We start from the raw sequence: 24,641 nt of genomic DNA, 5'->3' as shown, positions 1-24,641 counted from the left end.
CAGTTGCAGAAAATAACTTTTTTTGTATATCGGATACAAATCAGATCCTGATACAAGTCATCATGTTACAGTAGTTCACTTGTTTGTATCCACAACTGGTAAAACTAACAATTCTCTCTCTTATTTCTTGTAGGCTCAGCCCGCGTCAACTGTCTCCTGAACCCGCGAATCTGCTGCTGTAGAAGAGCTCGGCTTACAATCAACATCCTCTCTCCACCATCTGTATCCTGCATGCTAACATCAGCTACCTTGACCTCCTCCGGCTGACATCAGACATCATCCTCTCCTGAAGACCTTCTACACCACCAGGAGCGGCCTGTGCTTGATTTGTAGCTGGTGAGTTCAGGAAAAATAGCCCGAGTGACTATTATCCCTGAACTCCTGGTTACTAGTAAGACCTTGGCACAGGCCGGGTAAGTAGGCCACACCACACCAGATTAGACACAAGTGTAGATACAGATACATACATAGACACGAGTATGCACACACAGATAGGTGTAGTTGTCGGCTTTGATCTTGGGACTTGCTCTGATCGCCATATTTGGGGTCAGGAAGGAATTTTTCCAACTTGAGGACAATTGGCTCATACCTCAAGGTGGTTTTTGCCTTCCTCTGGATCAACTTACAGCCTTAAATAGGGTTACGATTTATTTATAAGGAATCAGCCACATAAATAACATAATATAAACATAAAAAATAATCAAAAACTTTAGCTGACATCACATACACTAGGGAGGTGAGCTGCTGGCGTTTGATCCTGAGATTTATTCTGGTTGCCATATTTGGGATCAGGAAGGAATTTTTCCCCCCTTGAAACAGGATGATTGGCTCTTTCCTCAAGGGGGTTTTCGCCTTCCTCTGGATCAACACAGTCTATAAATAGGTTTAGGTCAATACACTTTATATTTCACACCAACAAATAGTAATAAATTCATAAAAACAATAATACATTTTAAAAAGTCAGATAGGTCAGATGTTGGCTTTGATCCTGGGATTTTTTCCGATCGCCATATTTGGGGTCAGGAAGGAATTTTTCCCCTTTGAGGACAATTGGCTCATACCTCAAGGTGGTTTTCGCCTTCCTCTGGATCAACTCACAGCCTTAAATAGGGTTAGGTTTTATTTATAAGGAAACAGCCACATAAATAATATAATACAAACATAAAAACGAAACACAATCTTTAGCTGACATCACATATACCAGGGAGGTGAGCGGCTGGCGTTTGATCCTGAGATTTATTCTGGTTGCCATATTTGGGATCAGGAAGGAATTTTCCCCCCTTGAAACAGGATGATTGGCTTTCCTCAAGGGGGTTTTCGCCTTCTTCTGGATCAACACAGTCTATAAATAGGTTTAGTTCAATACACTTTATATGTCACACTAACAGATGGTAAGAGATTTATGAAAACAATAACACATTTTAAAAACTCAGATAGATCAGATGTCGGCTTTGATCCTGGGATTTGTTCCGATCGCCATATTTGGGGTCAGGAAGGAATCACCGCACCCGATATAAAAGGATACATTGCCTAACATGGTGGCAGTGATTGCAGGTATGCACTGCACTAAGTGCATTTCCATGGGAGGTTTTTTAAATTAATTTTTTCCCGCACCGAAATGAGTGCGGGGAAAAACAGGAAAAAATTCTCATGTATATGACGGGAGGATCAGAAGGACGTGTTCATCTATAGCAAGGCATTTGATTGTGTGGAACATGACAAGCCTTGGAAGTGTCTGAAGCAAATGGGCTTCCCAGAACATATTGAACAGCTTATAAGGTCGCTTTACAACAACCAAGAAGCAACACTCAAGACCACCTATGGAAACATGGATTGGTTCGGAATCAAGAAAGGCGTCCGGCAAGGCTGCATTCTATCACCAGTCCTTCTCAATCTGTACGCAGAAACGATCATGAGACGATGCAATTTGAATGAATTAGAAATCTGAATCAAAATCGGTGGCAGAAATGTCACCAACCTCCGATGTGCAGATGACGCCACCTTGCTTGTGGAAAGTGAAAGGGACCTGGAATACCTTATCCAACGAGTGCAAAAGGAAAGCGAACACATGGGACTGTACCTCAACAGCAAGAATACGAAAGTCATGACTGCGGTAGGCAACTGTACAGTGAACATAAACATCAACAGCGAAGAAGTCGAGTCGGTCCAAGATTTTATCTTGCTTGGATCCAAAATCGATTGCAACAACCAATCTGGACCCGAGATCAAGAGACGGATTACACTGGTAGGATCGCAATGCAAGGAATGGAAAAGATCTGGAAAAGCAAGGATATTAGCATTGCAACAAAAAACAGACTGGTCAATGCAATCATCTTTCCCATAATGGCGTATGGCTGCGAAAGTTGGACGCTCAGAAAAACAGACAGAAGGAAAATTGATCCGTTTGAACTATGGTGCTGGAGGAGAATGCTACGGATACCTTGGACCGCCATGACAACGAACAAGGTAGTGTTAGATCACGTCAAACTGAAAATATCACTAGAGGGCAAAATCATCAAACAGTGGCTCTCTTTTTTGGCCACGTGATGCGCGCTAACTCACTGGAAATGGTACTGATGATTGGCAAGTTCAGTCGAACATGTCAATTTCCGAACTGAGAGAAGCTGTGAAAGACAGGAATGCATGGAGAACATTGATCCACAGAGTGACCGAAGGTCGGATGCGACTGACCGGATATTCATCATCATATGACTCCATTCAAAAGACTGTGGCTCTCATTTGTGTGTCTCGCAATGTGCAGATCTTGCACAATTTGAAAGCGGCCTATTGATAAATCCCTCATGCAATAAATGTATATGATTTTCCCCTCAGGTCGCTGTCAGTGATTATTTCCTATTTGTTTTCTTGAGGTGGTCCTGGCATCATTCCCCGAAAGAAACACCTTCATGGCCATCAAGGTTGTCAACAAAACAAGGAGCGAACCACACATCTTAATGAGAGAGCAGCGGATACTCCTGAAGGCCCAAGACTGCCCTTTCATCTGTCACCTGTATGCCGCACAGCAGTCTGCAGACCGAGTCTACTTTATCACAGAGTATCTGCTTGGAGGAAGCCTAGGAGCAATGATTAAAATGTGCGGCAGCTTGGACATCAACCATGTGAGGTGAGTAAATGACTAATCAGGAGTTGGGGGGACTGAGGGTGACATGATAGGTATAGAAGAGTGGAGGGCGTACAGGTTGCCTCTTCTCTTCTGGTGGTGATGGACACTTTGATGGTGACATGATGTCAGTGGACTGATTTCATATCATTGATACTACACTCTTCTCTCAGATTCTACACAGCGGAGATAGCATGCGGCCTCCAGTTCCTGCACCAACGCAGCATCGTCCATCGGTAAGCAAAACTTGTCCATATTTCTCTTTTTCCTTGCGATGGGTTCCAGACTTTCCCAGAATCCTCAATTAGGACTTTTTTTCTGTGGTACATACCTAAGACCTCTGTATCAATGAACAGATTAACATCTCTCTTTTTTTCATTGCAGTGACATAAAGCCAGACAACATCATGCTGGACAGATCTGGACACATCCGCCTGATTGACCTGGGGCTGGCCCAAGACGGCGTCACCTCGTCTAACAAGATCAGTGGAGTGACGGGCACACTTCAATTCATGGCCCCAGAAGTGCTTCTTGAAGAAGACTACGACACAGCAGTCGACTGGTGGAGCCTGGGAATTGTCGTATCCTGGATGGCAGCAGGACAGTCCCCTTTCTATTACGGCTCCATCAGGAGAAAGGTCATCAAAGCCATCACCAGAAAGGAGCCAAAATTCCCACCTTGGCTTGATGCTGATGTGAAGCATCTTCTGGAGAGACTGCTACGTAAGAAGCCTGAGGAGAGGCTGGGTGTCTACAGGAACATCCGAGGTCACCATTTCTTCGACACCATAGATTGGGAGGTGCTGGAACTAAAAAGAGCACGGCCACCATTCAAACCATTCAGGGAAGTTCTGGAGAATCGGGACATGCTGTGGCTGGAGGATAAGACACCCTTTCACCCGATGGACGGATTCTCGTACACTTCACCAAGTTGGACCCGGTAAGATCTTCCTCCTCTAGGGATAATGTTCTTCATTTTGATCATTATTGTTCCTCTTGTGTCAGACAGCACAGGAGATCATATAATAACCCTGCTTCATGTCACCATGCCTGGTCCGCAGTCTTTTCCCTCCTCAGCTACATTTTTATTTCTTCTCTAATAACTATGTTTCTGCTTCTTCCTAGGATGATGAGAAGAATCCGATTGTGAAGGAAGCCACAACCATCTGGTAAGTTATATCTGTACACCTACACATACTTATCTGTAAAAGTATACATACCTATACACACAGGGCACCTACCATTCATACACGGCAACAGAACAGCCAGGCTTGTGCCAAATGATTTGACTTTTTATGCCAGAATCTGGCATAAAATGTTCTGTAATTTTCCTCCTTTGAGTCATCCCCTTCTGAGATTTTGATATATCTGGTTGGCAAGCAATATGGCCTCCATTATGGCTTTCACAATCACAAAACTGCTAATAACTCATAGTAGAGTCACAGTTGCAGAAAATAACTTTTTTTGTATATCGGATACAAATCAGATCCTGATACAAGTCATCATGTTACAGTAGTTCACTTGTTTGTATCCACAACTGGTAAAACTAACAATTCTCTCTCTTATTTCTTGTAGGCTCAGCCCGCGTCAACTGTCTCCTGAACCCGCGAATCTGCTGCTGTAGAAGAGCTCGGCTTACAATCAACATCCTCTCTCCACCATCTGTATCCTGCATGCTAACATCAGCTACCTTGACCTCCTCCGGCTGACATCAGACATCATCCTCTCCTGAAGACCTTCTACACCACCAGGAGCGGCCTGTGCTTGATTTGTAGCTGGTGAGTTCAGGAAAAATAGCCCGAGTGACTATTATCCCTGAACTCCTGGTTACTAGTAAGACCTTGGCACAGGCCGGGTAAGTAGGCCACACCACACCAGATTAGACACAAGTGTAGATACAGATACATACATAGACACGAGTATGCACACACAGATAGGTGTAGTTGTCGGCTTTGATCTTGGGACTTGCTCTGATCGCCATATTTGGGGTCAGGAAGGAATTTTTCCAACTTGAGGACAATTGGCTCATACCTCAAGGTGGTTTTTGCCTTCCTCTGGATCAACTTACAGCCTTAAATAGGGTTACGATTTATTTATAAGGAATCAGCCACATAAATAACATAATATAAACATAAAAAATAATCAAAAACTTTAGCTGACATCACATACACTAGGGAGGTGAGCTGCTGGCGTTTGATCCTGAGATTTATTCTGGTTGCCATATTTGGGATCAGGAAGGAATTTTTCCCCCCTTGAAACAGGATGATTGGCTCTTTCCTCAAGGGGGTTTTCGCCTTCCTCTGGATCAACACAGTCTATAAATAGGTTTAGGTCAATACACTTTATATTTCACACCAACAAATAGTAATAAATTCATAAAAACAATAATACATTTTAAAAAGTCAGATAGGTCAGATGTTGGCTTTGATCCTGGGATTTTTTCCGATCGCTATATTTGGGGTCAGGAAGGAATTTTTCCCCTTTGAGGACAATTGGCTCATACCTCAAGGTGGTTTTCGCCTTCCTCTGGATCAACTCACAGCCTTAAATAGGGTTAGGTTTTATTTATAAGGAAACAGCCACATAAATAATATAATACAAACATAAAAACGAAACACAATCTTTAGCTGACATCACATATACCAGGGAGGTGAGCGGCTGGCGTTTGATCCTGAGATTTATTCTGGTTGCCATATTTGGGATCAGGAAGGAATTTTCCCCCCTTGAAACAGGATGATTGGCTCTTTCCTCAAGGGGGTTTTCGCCTTCTTCTGGATCAACACAGTCTATAAATAGGTTTAGTTCAATACACTTTATATGTCACACTAACAGATGGTAAGAGATTTATGAAAACAATAACACATTTTAAAAACTCAGATAGATCAGATGTCGGCTTTGATCCTGGGATTTGTTCCGATCGCCATATTTGGGGTCAGGAAGGAATTTTTTCCCTTTATACAAGGATAATTGGCTTTTTCCTTAAAGGGTTTTTGCCTTCCTCTGGATCAACTCAGCCTCAAAATTCCCCATAATACAATCTACCATTTCCTACAACTAGAAATAAAATGTTCTTTCTCCATAAATCTTTGTGTCTGTGTCTTTATTTCCATTGAATGTCTTACATAATGTTCTTCCAATGCCACTGGGGATTGTATTTGCAAGAATCATAGTGATGGGTGGGCGCCCATGTAGTTACGCCCCTGCCTTTAACCTTCCTTCACAGAAATTCCAGAGACAATACTGAGAACTTATTAGTCTGCCTGTCCTTGGGCGTTGCGGTATCCCGCTGCAGAGAGCTTTCACTGCGTTCCCGTGGCTGGATTATCACCACGGGGAATGCAATTCAAACCTGCCCATGGACAGACAGCCTTACCGTCAGAGACCCAAAGGGTCTCAACTAACTTATCAGATCAAATCTGAGAGCTTAGCTGCAAAGGATCCAATATCGCGAAAGTATAGACATAGGAGATTGCCCAATCGTCTAGTTCCTCAGATGTAATACACTGGACCCAGATGGTTAAGGATAGAAGATCTATTTGTTATTTCTGAAGCCAGAGCAATTTTCGGGCTCACTGCATAGAACCTGTCTGCCTAAGGCTAGGGTCATAGACAGGAGCAGCTTTCAGCCAGAGGACCTAACATATAGTGTAGTGGCCTGATCTACTCAAACCCTATGCTGGAGTGCTTTCGAAGATGAGGTTAATTAATGGCCATTAACACATTATTATCTTGTTTTGCATGTAAAAGGCCCCCCTGAGTTGTTTGCAGAGCCCAGTGTGTGTTTTAAACATATGCCTAGCTATGTAAATAGCTGCACACATTACATTGTTCTCCTTGAGGCTGCCGACACATTCCATTGCTCTCCTCAAGGGTAGTATAAAAATGCTCATCTATTGCAAGATGAGCGAAATACATTCAAATGGAATGTATTAGCTCAGTCTTTCAGTGGCTAAACAATGGATTTTAAGTGAACCAAAATCCATCGTTCAAACAAAAAGTGCACGATACCCGCGGTTACATGTAATGGTTATCGCTCATTTTCGGCTGTTGGGACAAATTTTAAGTGATAATCGTTGTGTGTAAAAGGGCCTTTGCACGTTCATCAGGTATGGTATATATAGATACATCCTTCCTACAAGCTGTAACCTGGTCATGTGCATGAGCCCTAAGGCAACCAGGGAGTTTATGTTGGCAAAAAATTTTTTTTCTCTGCATTAGAGTTTTTAGAAAGACCTGTAAAAGGCCTCGGTTACTGGAGTTAGGGCCCTTTTACACAGGACAACTGTCATCCCAGTGATGATCATTCCTGTTCTCTTACATAGGAACGATCATCACTTATAAATATCTAATAAGTTAGTATATACGAGGTATAGGGTTGTATTTTGGCCAGAATATGTAAGTCCACAAACCCATGTCATCTTTCGAGTCCCTACTCTAACAAGACAACTAAAACCCCAAAAAGGGAACCCCGCCTACAAGTGTGGTGATCAATGATCATCCTAATAGGGATACCCCAACACTGTAACCTAAGGGGTTGGCTCGCCGAAGATGGAAACAGGCAGGAACATTAGACAAGGGAAAAACAACGGGACAGTTCACACTTAATGTCTGAACACATCACTGTTCACACTAACAAACAGACAAGGGGATCCCACCCAGAACCTCATGCATGCAGCTTACACCGAAGCAGAAGATGAATGACTCCGAGCACCAGCGTTCTTAGAGGCAATGAGATAAAGGACAAATGGATAAATGACCAGAACCCTTCAGCAAGAGGGGCTGTTATCTATTTGCAGCAGACCGACGGGGATTGGTTGGCTGGAGAACTCTACACCCAGTCAGCTGAATCATCCCACACCTGTGGCAGTGTGCTGCTGTAAACCCATAGAACTACAGGTCCCAGGAGCACAACATGTCACACGCATGTTGGTGTCAGTGTATGTAATTCCTGGACTTCAGTATAGTAGTACATTAGAAAGCCTATGAGGTCAGCCAGAGGCTGCGCCTCATCAGCTACCACAGCCGGCATACCCGAAGGGTATATCCAAGCTTCTGGGTGCCATAGCAACCCATCGGGACCCCGCAATCACATTGCAGGGATGTGATAGGTGACAGAAGTAGCCCCTTCCTTTGTCTGCCTCTTAATTTGGAACAACAAGAATATACATATAGCGCTATGTTGTGCTAACACTGGTACTTAAAGCAGAGGCATGGTGGCTCAGTGGTTAGCACTGCTGCTGTTGTAGGTTCAAATCTGACCAAGGGTGATGGCTGTATGGAGTTTTTCAAAGTTGATGTTGTCTTTGATGAGATTTAAACCTAGGACCCTAGCACTGCAAGCCAACAGTGCTAACCACTGAGCCACCACTACAAGAAAAAAGCCAAAGCGGGAAATGGAAAATAGGTTGTCATCACGTTCCATCCGCCTCCCATTGAGTAGAATGCAATAAAAAAAGGACCCATCTGTATTCCGTTTCGGAAACTGGAAACAAAAGTGTAGCAGTCTGCGCTTGTGATCCAGTATAAAAACCGGAATGGAGATGGATTGAAAATTAAATCCTTCCCCTCCAATACATTTCTGTGGACTTGAAATCGGAAGCCTTTTCTTTCTTTTTTGCTGTTCGCACGACAAAATAGCAAAACAGGAATGAAAGCACTAGTGTGAATGAGCCCTTGTTCCTTCATTCATTTATAACATGACAGAGCGTTGCCTTTGATTTCAATAGATTCGTTCAGACAAATGTGTTTTCTCCGCGCAAAATTTTCATCCGTGACAAGATAGGTCTTGCTCCATCTTTGTCCGTGTTATGCAGGAAGCTACCATAGACTGTATGGCAGCTGAAAAAAGGGAGGGTGAGGGAGTTACTCTGCATATAACACTGGGGAAAGAAGACAGCTGGCACTAATTTGGCATTTAATTGCCATTCTATTCCACAGGAAGGTGTTACATGCAAGCGGGTGACGTAACGGTGACGTATCAGCCTGTTTCTTGCCATCTCCCAGCCTCGTGCATATTAAAATACGTTCTGTACTCACGAACGCTTGCTGGTATCCGCCCATATAAATGCAGTAAAAAAAACTGCATATTTCAAGTACTGAAATTTCATACACCCATATGAATGAGCCCCAAGGCTGCACATTGATTGGAGTTAGCTGTAAGTCCAGAGCTCGTTCACCCTATAGCTGTATCGCTCATCATCACCCCTCATACACAGGCACATACGTAGGGGGACTACCCACTACAGTTCTTTTTCACTGCGAAATTCGCTGCGTTTTTTTTTTCTGCAGGGGTCTATGGGACTTGAAATGTTAAAATCGCGATCGCGATTTTGATCGTTTTGGGGTCACACCTCAGCACAATGTATTGTCCCAGTCTATTTGTTGGTTTGGTTGAGCACTTTCGTTTATTGATTCAATTTAATGGACTGACCAAACACTTTTGAAATAAAAAAAAACCGTTACATTTCATTGAATCTGCATATTGTCACGCTGTCAGAATATTAGAAGGTGAAGCGCATTCCGAGAGGTCTGCGTTCACACTTAAGACCTATACTTTTACTGGATAATTCTTTGTTCTGCCAGAAATTTGAGAACATTTCAAACAGATTTTCGCTAGACATCATGTTACTAAACATTGAATATTTGCAGATTGAAGCAGCTGCATGCCTTGTGTCTATTAAGGATATTCAGGACCAGATCAAGGAGAAAACTACATCGGAGGACTGGGATGTGGTACTTCGGAGGGACGGAAATTCAGACGTAACAGGAAATTGTTGAAAAGAAGACAGGATCCGGAGACAGCCCAATTTGGTTTTACGTCTGCTGGGTCCGAATCCACAGATGATGCTACCAGTGACTCTAATAGACCACCTGTTTTTTTAGGTCAAGGAGCGACGAGTCGTGGCAAGAAAAAAGAACAAGGAACAAGCGCCTACGGAGAGGGGGCAGCAAACACCATAGGAGGAGGAAGAGGATTGACCAACAGACCGACATGCTCCAACAACAGGTGGACAGTGATGACTCCCAAGTAAATTTGGTTGTAAACATCTGCTCTCGGCCATTGACAAAGGTAGAAGAACAAGTATTATGTAAAGGTTTATCATTTTGCCCGACTCCAAAAGTCGACTGGTTTGACTTGGATTTGGACCTCAGACGCTTTTATAGGCGACTGAGGCTCAAATAATTCTTTGCTCATCAAACACTGGGTGGTGCATCATCTGCCCCTGATGCGTCGTCCACCCCTCATGAAACCTTCAGGTTAGAAGAGGTGGGATTGCGTAACAGGAGTCGATTTGTACCTCCATCTACCGATCACGCGATTGAGACATTTGTGGAATTGGTTAATCGTGATGTCCACAAATTACGTCAACATTGATCTGATATCACGTGCACACAAAATTTGAAAAGAAGCCTTGTCAAAGGATGAGTCCATCACCATAAAGCCAGCCAATAAAGGCGGGGCGGTGGTGGTGATGGACTCCTTCTCATATGAGAATGAAATTCTTAGACAGCTTAATGATACTCAGGTGTACGAGCCATTGCTTTGTGATCCAACTGCTCAACATCAGTCATCTCTGCGGGCAATCCTGACAGGTGCCCTAGCAGAAGGGAATATAGATCGGCCACTCTTTGATTTTCTATATATCGAGTTCCCCAGTGTCCCTACTATTTATGTACTGCCCAAGATACATAAAACCTTGAATAACCCCCCAGGGCGACCGATCGGGTCAGGTCGGGGGTCTATGTTTTCAAATATTTCAATATTCTTAATAGATTTGCCATCTCGGGTAAGTCGTATACTAGGGACACTGGGGACTTTCTTTCTAAATTGAATGAGATCAGGGTCTCTGATCAAATTATCTTGGCCACACTTGATGTAACTTCGTTGTACACCTCAATCACACACGAGCGCGGTATTGATGCAGTTAGGCAAAAAGTCTTAGGCGCAAATTTTTCGGTGGAGAGTGAATACATTATTTTGATGTTGTTGGAGTTCCTCCTTTTTAGGAGTTACTTCGTGTTCTTGGACAAGTTCTATAGGCAGTGCCAGGGGACCGCCATGGGCTCGAATGTGGCGCCGACGTATGCTAATATATACATGGATGTATTTGAAGAACAACATGTGTATACGTCGGCCCGCTGGCACCGGGTGGTCTCCTGGCACTGCTATATAGATGACATTTTTCTGATTTGGAGGGGCTCTGAAAATGAGTTACTCTCATTCTATGATGAATTAAATCATGCTTGTCCAGAACTTAAATTCACTATAAAGCACTCTCGTAAATGTATTGAGTTTCTTGATGTCTTAGTAATCAAGAAGGATACTGGCTTTGAAACAGATTTATACGTAAAACCAACAGATAGGAACAGCATATTGACATACAGCAGTTTTCATCCGCAATCTACCATCCGGTCACTACCATGGAGCCAGCTCCTTAGAGTTAAAAGAATCATAAATAATGATAAGACGGATTTACGGATAGATCAAATGTGTGAGAAATTTCTGAAGAGGGGGTATCCAGCGGATTTGGTATTAGATGCGACGAACAAAGCAAAGACAGTGGATAGGCAAACACTATTTACACCAAAAGACAGAGGGGATCAACCAAAAGGGACCCCCTTTGTGTCTACATATAATCCAGTGAGCAAAAGAGTACAAGCTATACTCAAAAAACATTGGCTTATAGTTGGTTTGGGTAACACATCGGGGGAGTTTCTTAACACTCCGTTGTTGTCATACAAACGGGGGCAGAATTTAAAAGATAAGCTTGTTCACTCTCTTTACAAAAAGACCAAGGTTCCCACACAACCTACATTTGCCCCCCACCCCAAATCGGGAAATTATCCATGTCTCAATTGTATTTCGTGCAACAATATGGTGAAGGGGGATCGCTTTCACCATTCACATTCTGGTACGGTATTTAAAATTAATGGTCGGTACTCGTGTTCCTCTTCTTATGTAATATATCTAATTACATGCCCATGTGGGCTACAGTATGTAGGGGAAACAACCCAGGAAATAAAGTGTAGAATTGGACAACATAAAAGTACCAATAAACTTGATTTGCCCATCCCTCGCCATTTCCATGATGCTGGTCACGCGATTTATCAGTTAAAATACCGGGTTATCGATGGGTACCCCCGTCGATCAGAGGTGGTGACAGGATTGGTATACTTAAGAAAAAAGAACTGCGTTGGATCTATTTGTTAGATACACTGACCCCAAAAGGATTGAACCAAGAATATGATTGTAGCCCCTACTTGTAACTGTCTATATCTGGTGTCGACATCCTTTCCCTTTTTTTCTAATGTGGGTACTTTATAGTGAACATGCTTTTAATTGTTTGTTTTTGTTTTGTTTTAGGGAGGATGTGGTCTCTCCTGAATGGCGTTCTCCGTGCCTACCCCCTTTTTTTTCTTTTTCTTCTCTCCACATTAATCCTGAGCCTGATATATGCAAATGCATTGATGACAATATATGTTTCAGTTTTTGCCATTTTCTGACTTAATGTGCATGATCATGCACATAAATATGAGCATTATTGATGTTATCTAGATGTAATTTATGGCATTGTTCTTTATTATCGTGTTCTTATGTGACAATAACATATATTTAGCCTTTTAATATGGCCGCTTTTTGCTGTTCAGGCATGCGCAATAGATATGTGGTGTTTCGTTCATATATAATTGTAAGATGGCTTCTGTATATAATGAAGCATGGCGATATGATGGTTCCATACGCTATGAATCTTTTGGAAAGTGAACCACATTATTATAGAACGCTTATTGTGCTCTATCTGGTGCGCATGCGCTGTGCGATCGCGGCTCTCGCGAGATTTGACAGTTAATCACGTCATTGTGGAACGCTGACTGCGCTCCATCTGATGCGCATGTGCAGTGGGATCGCGGTTCTCGCGAGACTTCGGACAGCGCTGGAAATCATCTCCACCTTGCACAATCGCAGAACATGATTGGAGACGCCGGGCTGGTACGGGGAGACACCATGGCAATAATTACACGCAGCAGGCGTGGCGAGAGGAGGAGAGACCACACGTTAGTAGATTGTGATTTGATGTGTAATTATGTGTTTCTGTATATATATATGTGGCCCATATGGGGGTTTCTTTATACTTGATAAAGACGTGCATGTCAAAACGTTGTAACCATTTCTGAAAGCATAAAGGGATTTCCCTGTTGAAAATAGCACCGCTTATGCTGCCATCATCTTTATGTTATCATAGCGTCCGTTCAGTATTGAACAGCTGCTATTTACACTGAGCGGTCAGCGTTCAGCTCATCGTCCATCATTTATGCTGCATAAATGATGGACAATGAGCTGAACACTGATAGTTCAGTGTAAACAGCAGCTGTTCAGTATTGAACAGCTGCTATGTTAAGTCAATGAAGAGGGCCAGGGAGAACAAGGAGTGAAATCTCCTGCAGCCACCCCGCTGTGAGCCAGCGACACTAGCTCACATGCAGCAGTATGGGAGCGTGTATGTGCAGGGACAAGTATCAGGCATTGTTTGCCCGACATTCGTCCTTTCTAAATGGGCCTTAAGACAAGAAGCAACAACAAAATTGTGACTGCAGCTCTGGAGGTGACTGAAGAAGAAATGATGATGCACCAATGGTGCCCAGGAGTTTCTAGCTCCGACTCCAGGAAGAGTTCCCCTCTGGGCACAACTGCAGCTGAATCATCGCCAGAGCAGAGTCCTTTTGCAACACCCCAGAGGGATGACCCTGGACACTTGACTACTGTGCAGAGCTGGGAGGAATAAGTGTTGGCTTGTCACAGTGGCACTTACCAGGCTCTGGTCCCTGAGGGATATCACGTAGCCAAGGCCACAGCAGGATCGCAGGCCGCCTTTGACACCCCTAGGATAGGGAATGCCAATAAATGGGTTGATGGAGGTATTAGTAGTTATTACTCGTGACATCACCGTTCCCACACACCGGTATGCTATGCGGCGGAGAAAAGAACACAGAGACTTGTAGTTCCTCAGGTCCCCAGGAACGGTTAGGGCCCGGTATAACTTTTACTTAAAGGATAAACGTTTACAACACAGGTATTCAAAGCAATGCAGGTACAAATCACTTTAGGTTCCAGCAGGTTAGAGCTCAGAGGTCAGGGAGGATACACAGAATAAAAATGAGCCTACAGTCCACGTTATCTGTACGGCACCGCTCCTGGACTGGGAGTACTCCAGAAGAGGAAGGGGGGTAGGGGTCACTCCACAGACACTCAAAAGAAGGCTTATACAATAAACACCCCGCATGGCAGGCGCGTGGGTGTAACTCAGTAATGTACCTCTTTGCGGTGATCCTGTCTTTGGAGGGCCGCACAGGAAAAGCCTGTAGTATGAATTGGCGCCTGTAGGGTGGATTCCTCTATACAGAATGATTAAAATTGACTCTCGCTCTAAGATTTTGGGACTCACTTCATTCACATCCAAACTCCACACGCTACGGGATCTCACTCTTCCTCCATCTTCACCTCATGGAAACTGAAAGTGCTTTCATGTGGCTCAGTGTTAGCACTCTCTCAGTAGACAAGCTGGAAGACCTCTTCCCGCTCTCAAGCACTCACATTTATACCTTCTGATAGACCACATGACATGACAAACTGATACATCTACATGCAGGCAATGATTTTATTAGAGTTAACCTCTCAAGCGCCGCAGCTGTGCAACACACACACTGGATATAACAAGACAGGCTTTGCACAGTGCATCTACATAGGACATAACATGCATGACATTTATGGAGGGGACCAGGATGGTGTTCTGGGCCACTACACTTTAGATTCCAGAGATGAGTGAACCAGCACATTTCCTATTATGGCGCTGTATTCCCCTTGTACGGAGGATTATAGGGACCTGTACTCCAGCATTTTACCCTCCTCATCGTGGATATGGGAAATACAGCTGCATTATGCTGGGGTTACACAGAGATTTTTGTGCCATTTTTTCCATGTGGTTTTTTGAACCAAAGCCAGACGTGGGTTTTAAAAGCTCTTGGAAATATACAAGAAGAACTTCTTCTTCTCCCTCTTCTCAGAGCCTCTTCTGGGCCTCTACTTTTCCTTCCTGCTGGAGTCGCTTCTGGTTGTCTTTACCTTCCTGACCTCTACTTTTCCTTCCTCTCAGAGCCACTTCTGTGCTTCTCCTTTTCCCTCTCGCTACAACTACTTCTGCTCTTCTACTACTTCTTCTTACTGTTGGTTCGACTTCTGTACTTGTCTAAAAAAACTACATGCAAAACTGTCACTAAAAGTGTATCATCAGCCCGGCAGGACTTTGAACAGGAACTTCCTAATAGGAATCTGCACGCTCACTTGTCCCCCACCCATCATGTTAACTTTTCATACTTAAAAAAAAAAAACACCTGCCCATGACAGTAGGAATGGAGCTGTCTGCTTCCTGCACAAATCAGCATGACCTCACTGGATGGCAAACAGCTGATCTGCAGGGGTGCATGGTAGACCCCCGCCAATCTACTATTTATGGCCTGCCCTAGGGATAGGCTATCCATAGATTACAACTGGAAAACCCATCTAAGGGAATTGTCCAGGATTAAAGAGTGCTCTTTATTTCCCAGTGAGACCTCTTATTCTGCATCTGATAGTGCTTTCATGCACTCGAATACCCGACACATGGACAGGAGTGGCATGGTCTTTGTAAGAAAGCTGCCATGTTGTACAGCCCTTCAGCAGACTGAAGCTGCGGTCCTGAGAACAGTGCTGATAATAACGATGGATATGATACTGTTGATGGGGGTGAGCAGCCACAGCTCATCTGTACGCGATGCTTTTGGCAGCACTTTGAGTAGCGTCTGAGCGTGAAACGTGCCCGCAGGAAGCCACATTACACATATGACCAGTGAACAACATCCCCTCTGGTCACAGCTGCAGTCGGATAGCGGGGCTGCAAAGCAGAAACGAAAACCAGAAGGTCAAATGTGGATGCATAGCGACTGTCACTTGCTGACAGCATCCGGACCTTCTATCGTGTGGTGTTGTGTATGGCCGGAGTACAGCACTTGATGAGATAAATGATATTTACAGAAAAACCTGATACTGTGCAAAAAAAAAAAAAGATATGAAATCTCATGCATGCGCTGGAGGTTCACAGACCGGCTCATGCAGATGGGTACAAAGGATCTGCACATGCGTCGGTCCACAAACTTCCTGCACATATGTGAGATGTGCATAATATTATAGGCTTATAATGGGGCCATGTGCTGTCCGCGGATTAACACTGCCCCGAATACAGTAGTGTTCACCTAGCCTTATATAGTAGCATCCTCTTTAACCTTTCCCCCCTGAAATAAATCTTATAGCAGCGACCCCTTAAATCTTCCTTCCCTGTTATAACTCTTCTAGCGGTAATCTCTTAAATCCCTCCTCCTTGCAATAACTTTACTACCATGTTTCCCCAAAGATAAGACACTGTCTTATATTAATTTTTGCCCCAAAAGAGGCACAGTGTCTTATTTTTTGGGGGGGATTGGTTATTTTTTTCCTTCAATTTGCTAGGGCTTATTTTCAGGGGAGGGCTTATATTTCGAGACAATTACACAATTTTAACATCTGTGTGAAAGCGGCCTAAGGGCTCACACCCACTGGCGTTTTATTAACGCTGCGATATCGCTGTGTTTTTTTAATGCGATTGTCATTGGGACTTTCTAATGTCAAAATTCGCAAAGCATAAATTTGCAATTTTTGTGCAATGTATTTTTAACATTAGAAAGTCCCATTGACAACTGTGTTAAAAAAAAATGCAGCGATATCAGAGCGTTAAAAAAACGCTAGTGGAAACTTATAACCCTATGGGCCCCTGCACACTTGCGTTTTTTTCACGCTATATTGCTGCTTTTTTTTCACGTGATTGTCAATGGGACTTTCTAATGTTAAAAACGCACTAACTTGCAAAGCGTTTTTAACATTAGAAAGTCCCATTGACAGTCGCGTGAAAAAAAAGCAGCAATATAGCATGAAAAAAAGGCAAGTGTGCAGAAGCCCTAATAGTTATAAAGCGGAGGCATCAGCTATTTTGAATACCTAGAGCAAACCAACATGGAGGTCCCTTCTTTGTCCCAGTCTCTCTGCTTGCGCAGCTCACTGCTCCTCTTCGCTGGTTTATATTCGAGGACATATTATGATTTCACAGGACTTAAGTTTGGAATTTGTTAGATGAAGGTTTTACCACTTTGTGGAACCTCAGTCTTCGGGCTTATTCACACGTCTGTATATCAGCTGGGTTTTCATGCCCATATGGTGTGCCTTTCTGCAGGGGGAGGAGGCGGGCCAGGGCCGGGGGCAGTACACTGAGCTCCCGACCACTCTGTGCCCCTCGCCACTATTTGCAATGGGAGGGGCAGGATGGGTGGAACTTAGCTCCGCCCATCCCATTGCAAACTGTGGATAAGCCCGAAGACTGATGAAAACGTGTACACTTTACCATGTAGGCTTGTATGCTTTATTGAGAGAGAAAGCTTTGTGCCACTTGTGTGGATACAGATCATGTGAGACATGGAGCTTGTTATACAGGGTGGCCACGGAAAAATAGGCCGACACCACACTGTTATGGAAGTGGTCTGAAAGAAAATCTTTGTTGCCCATAGCAACCAATCACAGCGCAGCTTTCTTTTTACCTCAGCAGTATAAGAAATGAAAGCTGTGCTGTGATTAGTTGCTATTTGTAAAAATTCTTATATTGCTAAGATAAAATGAAAGCTGCACTGTGATTGGTTGTTATTTCTTATACTGCTGAGGTAAAATGAAAACTGCTCTGTGATTGGTTGCTGTGGGCAACAAAGACAGATTTTCTGTTACACAACTTTCATAAGTGTATAGTGCCGGGCCTAATTTTCAGTGGCCCACCCTGTAGGTGCTATGGTGATAATGAGTGAGTGTGAAGCACAGCATGTGTAGTGGCCCGAAGTCTATATATCTGGCCCCTCCATAGCTGTCATACATGTCATGTCTTCAGTGTGGATGCACTGTGCAAATTGTCTTGTCTTTAGTTATGTGTATTGCACAGCTGCAGCATGTAAGAGGTTAATGTCTGTGAATGTCTGGAATATGTCTGGAAATTGTAGCCAATTGTCATGTCACGTGGGTATGAAAGGTATAAATAGGAGTGCAGTGTGTGCAAGAGTTGTTCAGAGTTCCAGTTCTTCAACTGTAGAGTGTGGAGGGAGAGTGCCGGCCACATGGGGGTATCTTCAACCCTCACGTGGTGAAGAATGGAAACAGAGGAGAGGTACCTTGATGTTCCAACTCCAGGACCCCTACCTTGAGTGAGAGTGAGAGAAGGAGCCGCCGTGCAGTGTTCAAGTGTCCACCTGCAAGTGAGTGTTAGCGGAGTGTTGTGTCCTCCTCCAGTGTGTGTGTCCAGGAGAGGAGTTATGCAGATAACTCAGACTGCAAGCCCCGTGTCATCCTGTGTCCTCCTCCCTGACCTCGTTGAACTGTTCTTCCTGAACTGGTGTGTGAAGTAAAGTTCCAGTCACTCTCTGTTCCCAGTGATTGAAGTTTCCAAATTCAACTGTGTGGACTTTCTTATTTGCCCGTCAGGCATCCAACAGAGTGCCACCGTGACAAGTGTCATCTCTACCCTGCCCTCTCCTCAGCTTGTGGCTTGTGTCTCAGTCACTGCAGGATGTTGCGCATGTAGTTATGTAACACATCCACATGAGGGCAGAGTTGTTCTCATAACAAACCAGCGGCATGGTTGATCTGTGGGTTTGGTACTCAGATCATCTTCTGTTTTGTGTTCTCAGTCTCTTTCAGTTTCTTTCTCCTTATTGTCTATAGCAGAATCTGAGGCTGCTGAAAATAGTCATCTCCACCGTCCACTTGTATCCTTCATCTCCACCGTCCACTCTTCTCCTTCATCTCCACTGTCCACTCTTCTTCTTCATCTCCACTGTTCACTCTTCTCCTTCATCTCCACCGTTCACTCTTCTCCTTCATCTCCACTGTCCACTCTGCTCCTTCATCTCCACCATCCACTCTTCTCCTTCATCTCCACCGTTCACTCTTCTCCTTCATCTCCACCGTCCACTCTGCTCTTTCATCTCCACCGTCCACTTTTCTCCTTCATCTCCACCTCTGTTCTGTGCAGTAAGATGATGAGAAGACTGGCAGCACTCATCCTTATCTTGGGACCTCTACAAGGTAAGGACAGTTCAGCTTTAGATATGGGTGTCAATGATGTGCAGTAATTCCATCCATGGACAGATTGGAAGCAAATGTGATATGTGGCTGATGTTCAGTAACACGTTATATATATAGATATATGGTATATGTGTTAGGGCTCCTGCACACCATGATTCAAGTCCTGATATCACTCTCGCAATCCATGGTAAATCCATCATGTGAAAACGCCCTTGCATCAGTGCGGGAATCCCTTTATCCCACTGCCGGCCCCATTGAAAGCAATGGGAGAAGATCACGATCCTCTGACACTGCTGTGACAGGGGATTCCTTCATCCCCATGATGAGTCCCATCATCACTGTACACCCTGCTGCTGCTGTCACAGTGTTCAATGATGAGGGGACTCCCTGTGGGGATGAAGGAATCCCCCACTGCTGCCACAGCAGCGGCAGAAGATCACAATCTTTTCTCTTTGTTTTTAATGGGGCCGGCAGTGCTGCCGCTAGTCCAATGAGAACAAGGTAACACCTCTGGATTTGCCTGAAAGAATCCCCTGCTGTCACAGCTGCAGCAGGGGATCACAATGTTGTCTCATTGCTTTCAGCGGGGCCGGCGCTGCTGCCATCGGCCCCATTGGAAGCAATATCGCAAAAAGAAAAAACACGCTGCAATTTTTTTTGCAGCATCGCAGGAGTGAAAACATCGCAAATGAGAGTGAAACCATTGAAATTCATTGGTTTCATAATCATGCGTTTTCACTCACTCTCGCCTGATTTTCTCGCCAGTGTGAATGAGACCTTACATCTTATATGCGGATATATATTTGTACATAAATTAACATATGATGTGTTATATATGGATATATACATGCATATGTTATATGTTAAGCTGCTAAAAAATTGGCGCTGAAAAGTGCCCTGATGAGAAATTCCCTCGTCTGTCTGTCAGGATTCCTCTCCCTGGAGATCCAGGTGTTTCAGGTCCCCGAGGTACATGCCACCTCAAGCAGTGATGCCACCTTACCGTGTACCTACAACATTTCTGGAGTAAAGGAGGTGACCGTTGGTTCTTACAAGTGGTACAGGCATCTGGTGAATACCGAAGCGGAGGTGTCTAATAGTAATAAGGATTTCACCGGCCGGATCTCCAGAGTGAATACAGACCGGTTCATCAACACCAGATCAGCCCAGATCACCATACACAACGTGATTCCCTCAGACACCGCCAATTATTACTGTGAAGTCACTCTTGTACATGGTGGAGAAATAACTCGACACGGGCCTGGGACCCTGCTCAATGTGACAGGTGGGAATTATCTATCTATCTATCTATCTATCTATCTATCTATCTATCTATCTATCTATCTATCTATCTATCTATCTATCTATCTATCTATCTATCTATCTATCTATCTATCTATCTATCTATCTATCTATCGTGGCCCAGAGTTAGTGGGGCTCCTCCAGAATGTTCTATGTCTGTCTCTTGTCAATATCTTGTCAGTGTCTTGTTTGTTGAGTGCATCAAGATATGTGTATTAGATGTTTGCATGTATGAAAGAATTAGGCCGCCTGCAGACGCAGCTCCGGCTGTTTGATCTGCTGGTTTGCCAGGCAGCCGGCGCATGCGCAGACTGGAAGCGGCGGCGGGTTAGTGACGTTTCTCTGCAAGCCCCACACAGAAATGGAGCATGCCGCGGTTTGTTTGCCGCGCGAGATTTTGGTTTGTTAACGCAATCCTATGCAGGCTTCCAGTGGCGGAAATCCCGCAGGAAATCCCGCCACGGAATTTCCGCTTGTGTGCAGGCGCCCGTAATGTCTTGGAAAATGTAACGTTATGTGTGTATTGTTTGTGGTCACATGATTGTCTTATGTATATGTATTCGCAAGAATGCAAAGGAAGGGAATCAGTTGAAAGAGTTGAGTGGAGACGTTAGTCATATAGTGAGTGAGCCTCACAGACACCGGACAGATCGGGTGTGTATACTTTTCTGGTGTTGACTACTTTATTTATTTTCAAAATCCAGCCCCGGAGAAGGAACGGTGACATCACGAGTGACTTAAGGTAACCTCCGGTTACTATCCACTGTAATCTCCCTCAGCAGTAACATGGTCGGGTCCCAAGCTACCCTTAGTGGGAGGAGAGCTCCGTGCCAAGGCCTTTCTCTACTTTCTTATTGCTCTTATTTAATCTATCTAATCTCTCTTATATCTTCATCTCTCTCTCATATCTCTCTCTGTACATGATGCTGTAATGCTGCTCAATGTGACAAGTGAGATGATGAACAGAGTTGTACCTGAGGATTGGTGAACAGTCAGTAGAGGCATAATTGAGGGTTGCGACGGTGCAGCCTGTCCCGGGATTGGGTGACAAACACATATATACTACGCATTAGTATAAACCACTGACGCTTACACTCTATGGAATAGAGAGAAGACCCACTGACCACTAGAGCTTACACACTAACCATAAGAGCTCACACTCTACAGGAGAAAACAAGTAGAGGAAAGGACCTTGTTCTTGTCGACCATAAGAACCCAACCGACCATAAGAGCTAACAGTCTACAGCACCCTGCTGACATAAGGGATCACTGTCTAATAGAATGGGAGAAGTGACATAATATACAGGTGCAGGAAGCTGCATGTCACTAGCCAATATTTGAGCTAGTAACGATATACAGTGCAGAGTGATGCATTGTGGGTAGCTACTTGTGACAGAGACCTTCCAATGGCATATTTATAGTTTCCGCTTAGGTTAAGCAGCGCTGCTGATTAGAGCCACCTGATTGGCTCTTCGGCACCACGTGACTACACAGCGTGCACGCGCATTGCCTTCAGCAGCCGTGCACTACACACTACAGTTAAGCAGACGTGCATTACATACTACACTTAAGCAGCACGGGGTTAGGTTTAGGGTTAGGTTTAGGGTTAGGTTTACGGTTAGGTTTAGGGTTAGGATTACCTAAACCTAACCATAACCCCAACCCTAACCCTAAACACTAACCGTAAACACTAAAACTAACCCTACACCTAACCCTAAACCTAACCCTAACCCCAACCCTAACCCTAAACACTAACCGTAAACACTAAAACTAACCCTAAACCTAACCCTAAACCCTAACCCTAAACCCTAACCCTAAACCCTAACCCTAAACCCTAGCCCCGTGCTTCTTAACTGTAGTGTGTAGTGCACGGCTGCTGAAGGCAATGCACGTGCACGCTGTGTAGTCACGTGGTGCCGAAGAGCCAATCAGGTGGCTCTAATCAGCAGCGCTGCTTAACCTAAGCGTAAACTACAAATATGCCTTCCGATGGTCTCCAACAGTGAGTCCCATAGAATCGGTGCAGCACAGGAGAAGTCCTGCAGGAGGATGTAATAAGAGACGATGAGAAGCAGCAGGTGACCCGTGTAGTGAGGGTCCAGTCCTGCTCCATCTGCTGACCACTGATTCTCTCTTCTATAGATGTGCTGGAGTCACTGTCCCCATACGAGACCCCCTATATCATCATCGTGAGGGCTGTACTCGGGGTCATCGTTGTTGTCATCCTCTTGGTGGTTGGATGTTATAGAATCTCCAAACAAGGTGATTATTGTTGGGTGATAAATGCTGCGTACAGAAAATGGGGTAATGGGGAGAGCAGCCCACGTAGCACAGACATTATATAATATACAGGAGGGGGAGGTGCAAAATGTGGTGGACATGGCAATGCCTAATAGGTTCTTCTCTTCAGCCCCAAGGACTACAGTGGAAGAGTGGGTTATATGTTGTATAATGTTATTATAGTCAGACACATGATATAATGTTATAATCAAAGGTGATATAATAGTAGTATTACAGTCAGATACATGATATGTTATTACAGTCCAAAACATGATATAATATTATTACAGTCAGACATAATATAATACTAGCAGAAAGCCCATCGCAGGACGGCGACTATGACCTACATATATAAATATCCATGTTCAGGAAAATGATTCCGCAGAATTAGGAATAAGGTCTCTTCCACATGGGCGACAGCGTTATCGCAGCAAGAAAATCGCAGCTATATCGCAGTTGTGTTCTGTGCGATATTGCTGTGTTTTCTCACGCCGATATTGCGATTTTGTGGTGCTACGAAGTCACACGACTTTGTGGTGCTTTTTTGCTAGGATTTTTGGGGTTACCGTCACTGTCCCAGTATGAGACCCTCTATATCATCATTGTGAGGGCTGTACTCGGGGTCATCGTTGTCGTCCTTTTGGTGTTTGGATGTTATAGAATCTCCAAACAAGGTGATTATTGTTGGGGTGATAAATACTGCGGACAGAGAACGGGAAAATGGGGAGAGCAGCCGACATAGCACAGACATTATATAATATACAATGGTGGGGGTTGCTAAATTTTGGGGGTACATGGCAATGTCTAATAGCTTCTGCTCTTCAGCCCCAAGGTCTACAGTGGAAGAGTAAGTTATATGTGGTATAATGTTATTACAGTCAAATACATCATATAATGTTATAATCAGAGGTGATATAATTAGTGATGAGCGAGCATACTCGCTAAGGGCAATTGCTCGAGCGAGCATTGCCCTTAGCGAGTACCTGCCCGCTCGAGCGAAAAGGTTCGGCTGCCGGTGGCGGGCAGGGAGCTGCGGGGGAGAGCGGGGAGGAACGGAGGGGAGATCTCTCGCTCCCCCCCCCCCCCCCCCCCCCCCGCTACCCCTGCTCACTGCCGCAACTCACCTGTCACACGCGCCGGCAGCCAAACCTTTTCTCTCGAGTGGGCAGGTACTCGCTAAGGGCAATGCTCGATCGAGCAATTGCCCTTAGTGAGTATGCTCGCTCATCACTAGATATAATGGTAGTATTATAGTCAGACACATGATATAATGTTATTGCAGTCAGACACATAATATAATGTTATTATCGCTAACATATTTTACTTTATAATTTCCAGGTAGTAGACAGAGCGCACCCCGGGGCCCTTAGGTGCTGCAGGTGACTTGTCTATCTATATATATAAAGCTGAAAGCCCTCACTGACTCACTGACTGACTCACTGACTGACTCACTGACTGACTCACTGACTGACTCACTGACTGACTCACTGACTGACTCGCCAAAAGTTCTCCAACTTCCCGATGTCGTAGAAACATGAATTTTGGCACGAGCATAGATTATCTCCAAAATAGGAAAAGTAATTGGGTCCCAACTCGATTATTCAATTCTAGTGCAAAAGAATTGGCGTCGAAATTTTACGTACAGAATCTAAATCTCTCACTTCCCAATGTCATAGAAACTTAAAACTTGGCACGGGCATTGAATATGTCATAAATAGGAAAAGTTAATGGGTCCCAACTTGATTATTCAATTCTA

The 24,641-nt window shown here is 44.3% G+C and overlaps 1 protein-coding gene across 1 annotated transcript; it reads left to right on the top strand.

Moving 5' to 3' along the window:
• Positions 1 to 2,875: 2,875 nt before the first annotated feature.
• Positions 2,876 to 4,289, top strand: LOC136619944 (protein kinase C delta type-like). Its single transcript, XM_066594660.1, has 4 exons — positions 2,876 to 3,124; positions 3,295 to 3,357; positions 3,506 to 4,060; positions 4,246 to 4,289. The coding sequence occupies exons 1-4, from the start codon at positions 2,907 to 2,909 to the stop codon at positions 4,268 to 4,270; spliced, it is 861 nt and encodes a 286-aa protein (XP_066450757.1). The 5' UTR covers positions 2,876 to 2,906; the 3' UTR covers positions 4,271 to 4,289.
• The last annotated feature ends 20,352 nt before the right edge of the window (positions 4,290 to 24,641 follow it).

The sequence above is a fragment of the Eleutherodactylus coqui genome, chromosome 3, assembly GCF_035609145.1.
Source record: "Eleutherodactylus coqui strain aEleCoq1 chromosome 3, aEleCoq1.hap1, whole genome shotgun sequence".
Classification (NCBI taxonomy): domain Eukaryota; kingdom Metazoa; phylum Chordata; class Amphibia; order Anura; family Eleutherodactylidae; genus Eleutherodactylus; species Eleutherodactylus coqui.
This window is presented reverse-complemented; position numbering and strand designations above follow the sequence as displayed.

Excerpts from the sequence above, each read along its gene's own strand:
- LOC136619944 (XM_066594660.1), top strand. The coding sequence starts at position 2,907 with ATGGCCATCAAGGTTGTCAACAAAACAAGGAGCGAACCACACATCTTA. Across the intron at positions 3,125-3,294 it reads TTGGACATCAACCATGTGAG|ATTCTACACAGCGGAGATAG; the intron begins GTGAGTAAATGA and ends CTCTTCTCTCAG. Across the intron at positions 4,061-4,245 it reads ACTTCACCAAGTTGGACCCG|GATGATGAGAAGAATCCGAT; the intron begins GTAAGATCTTCC and ends GCTTCTTCCTAG.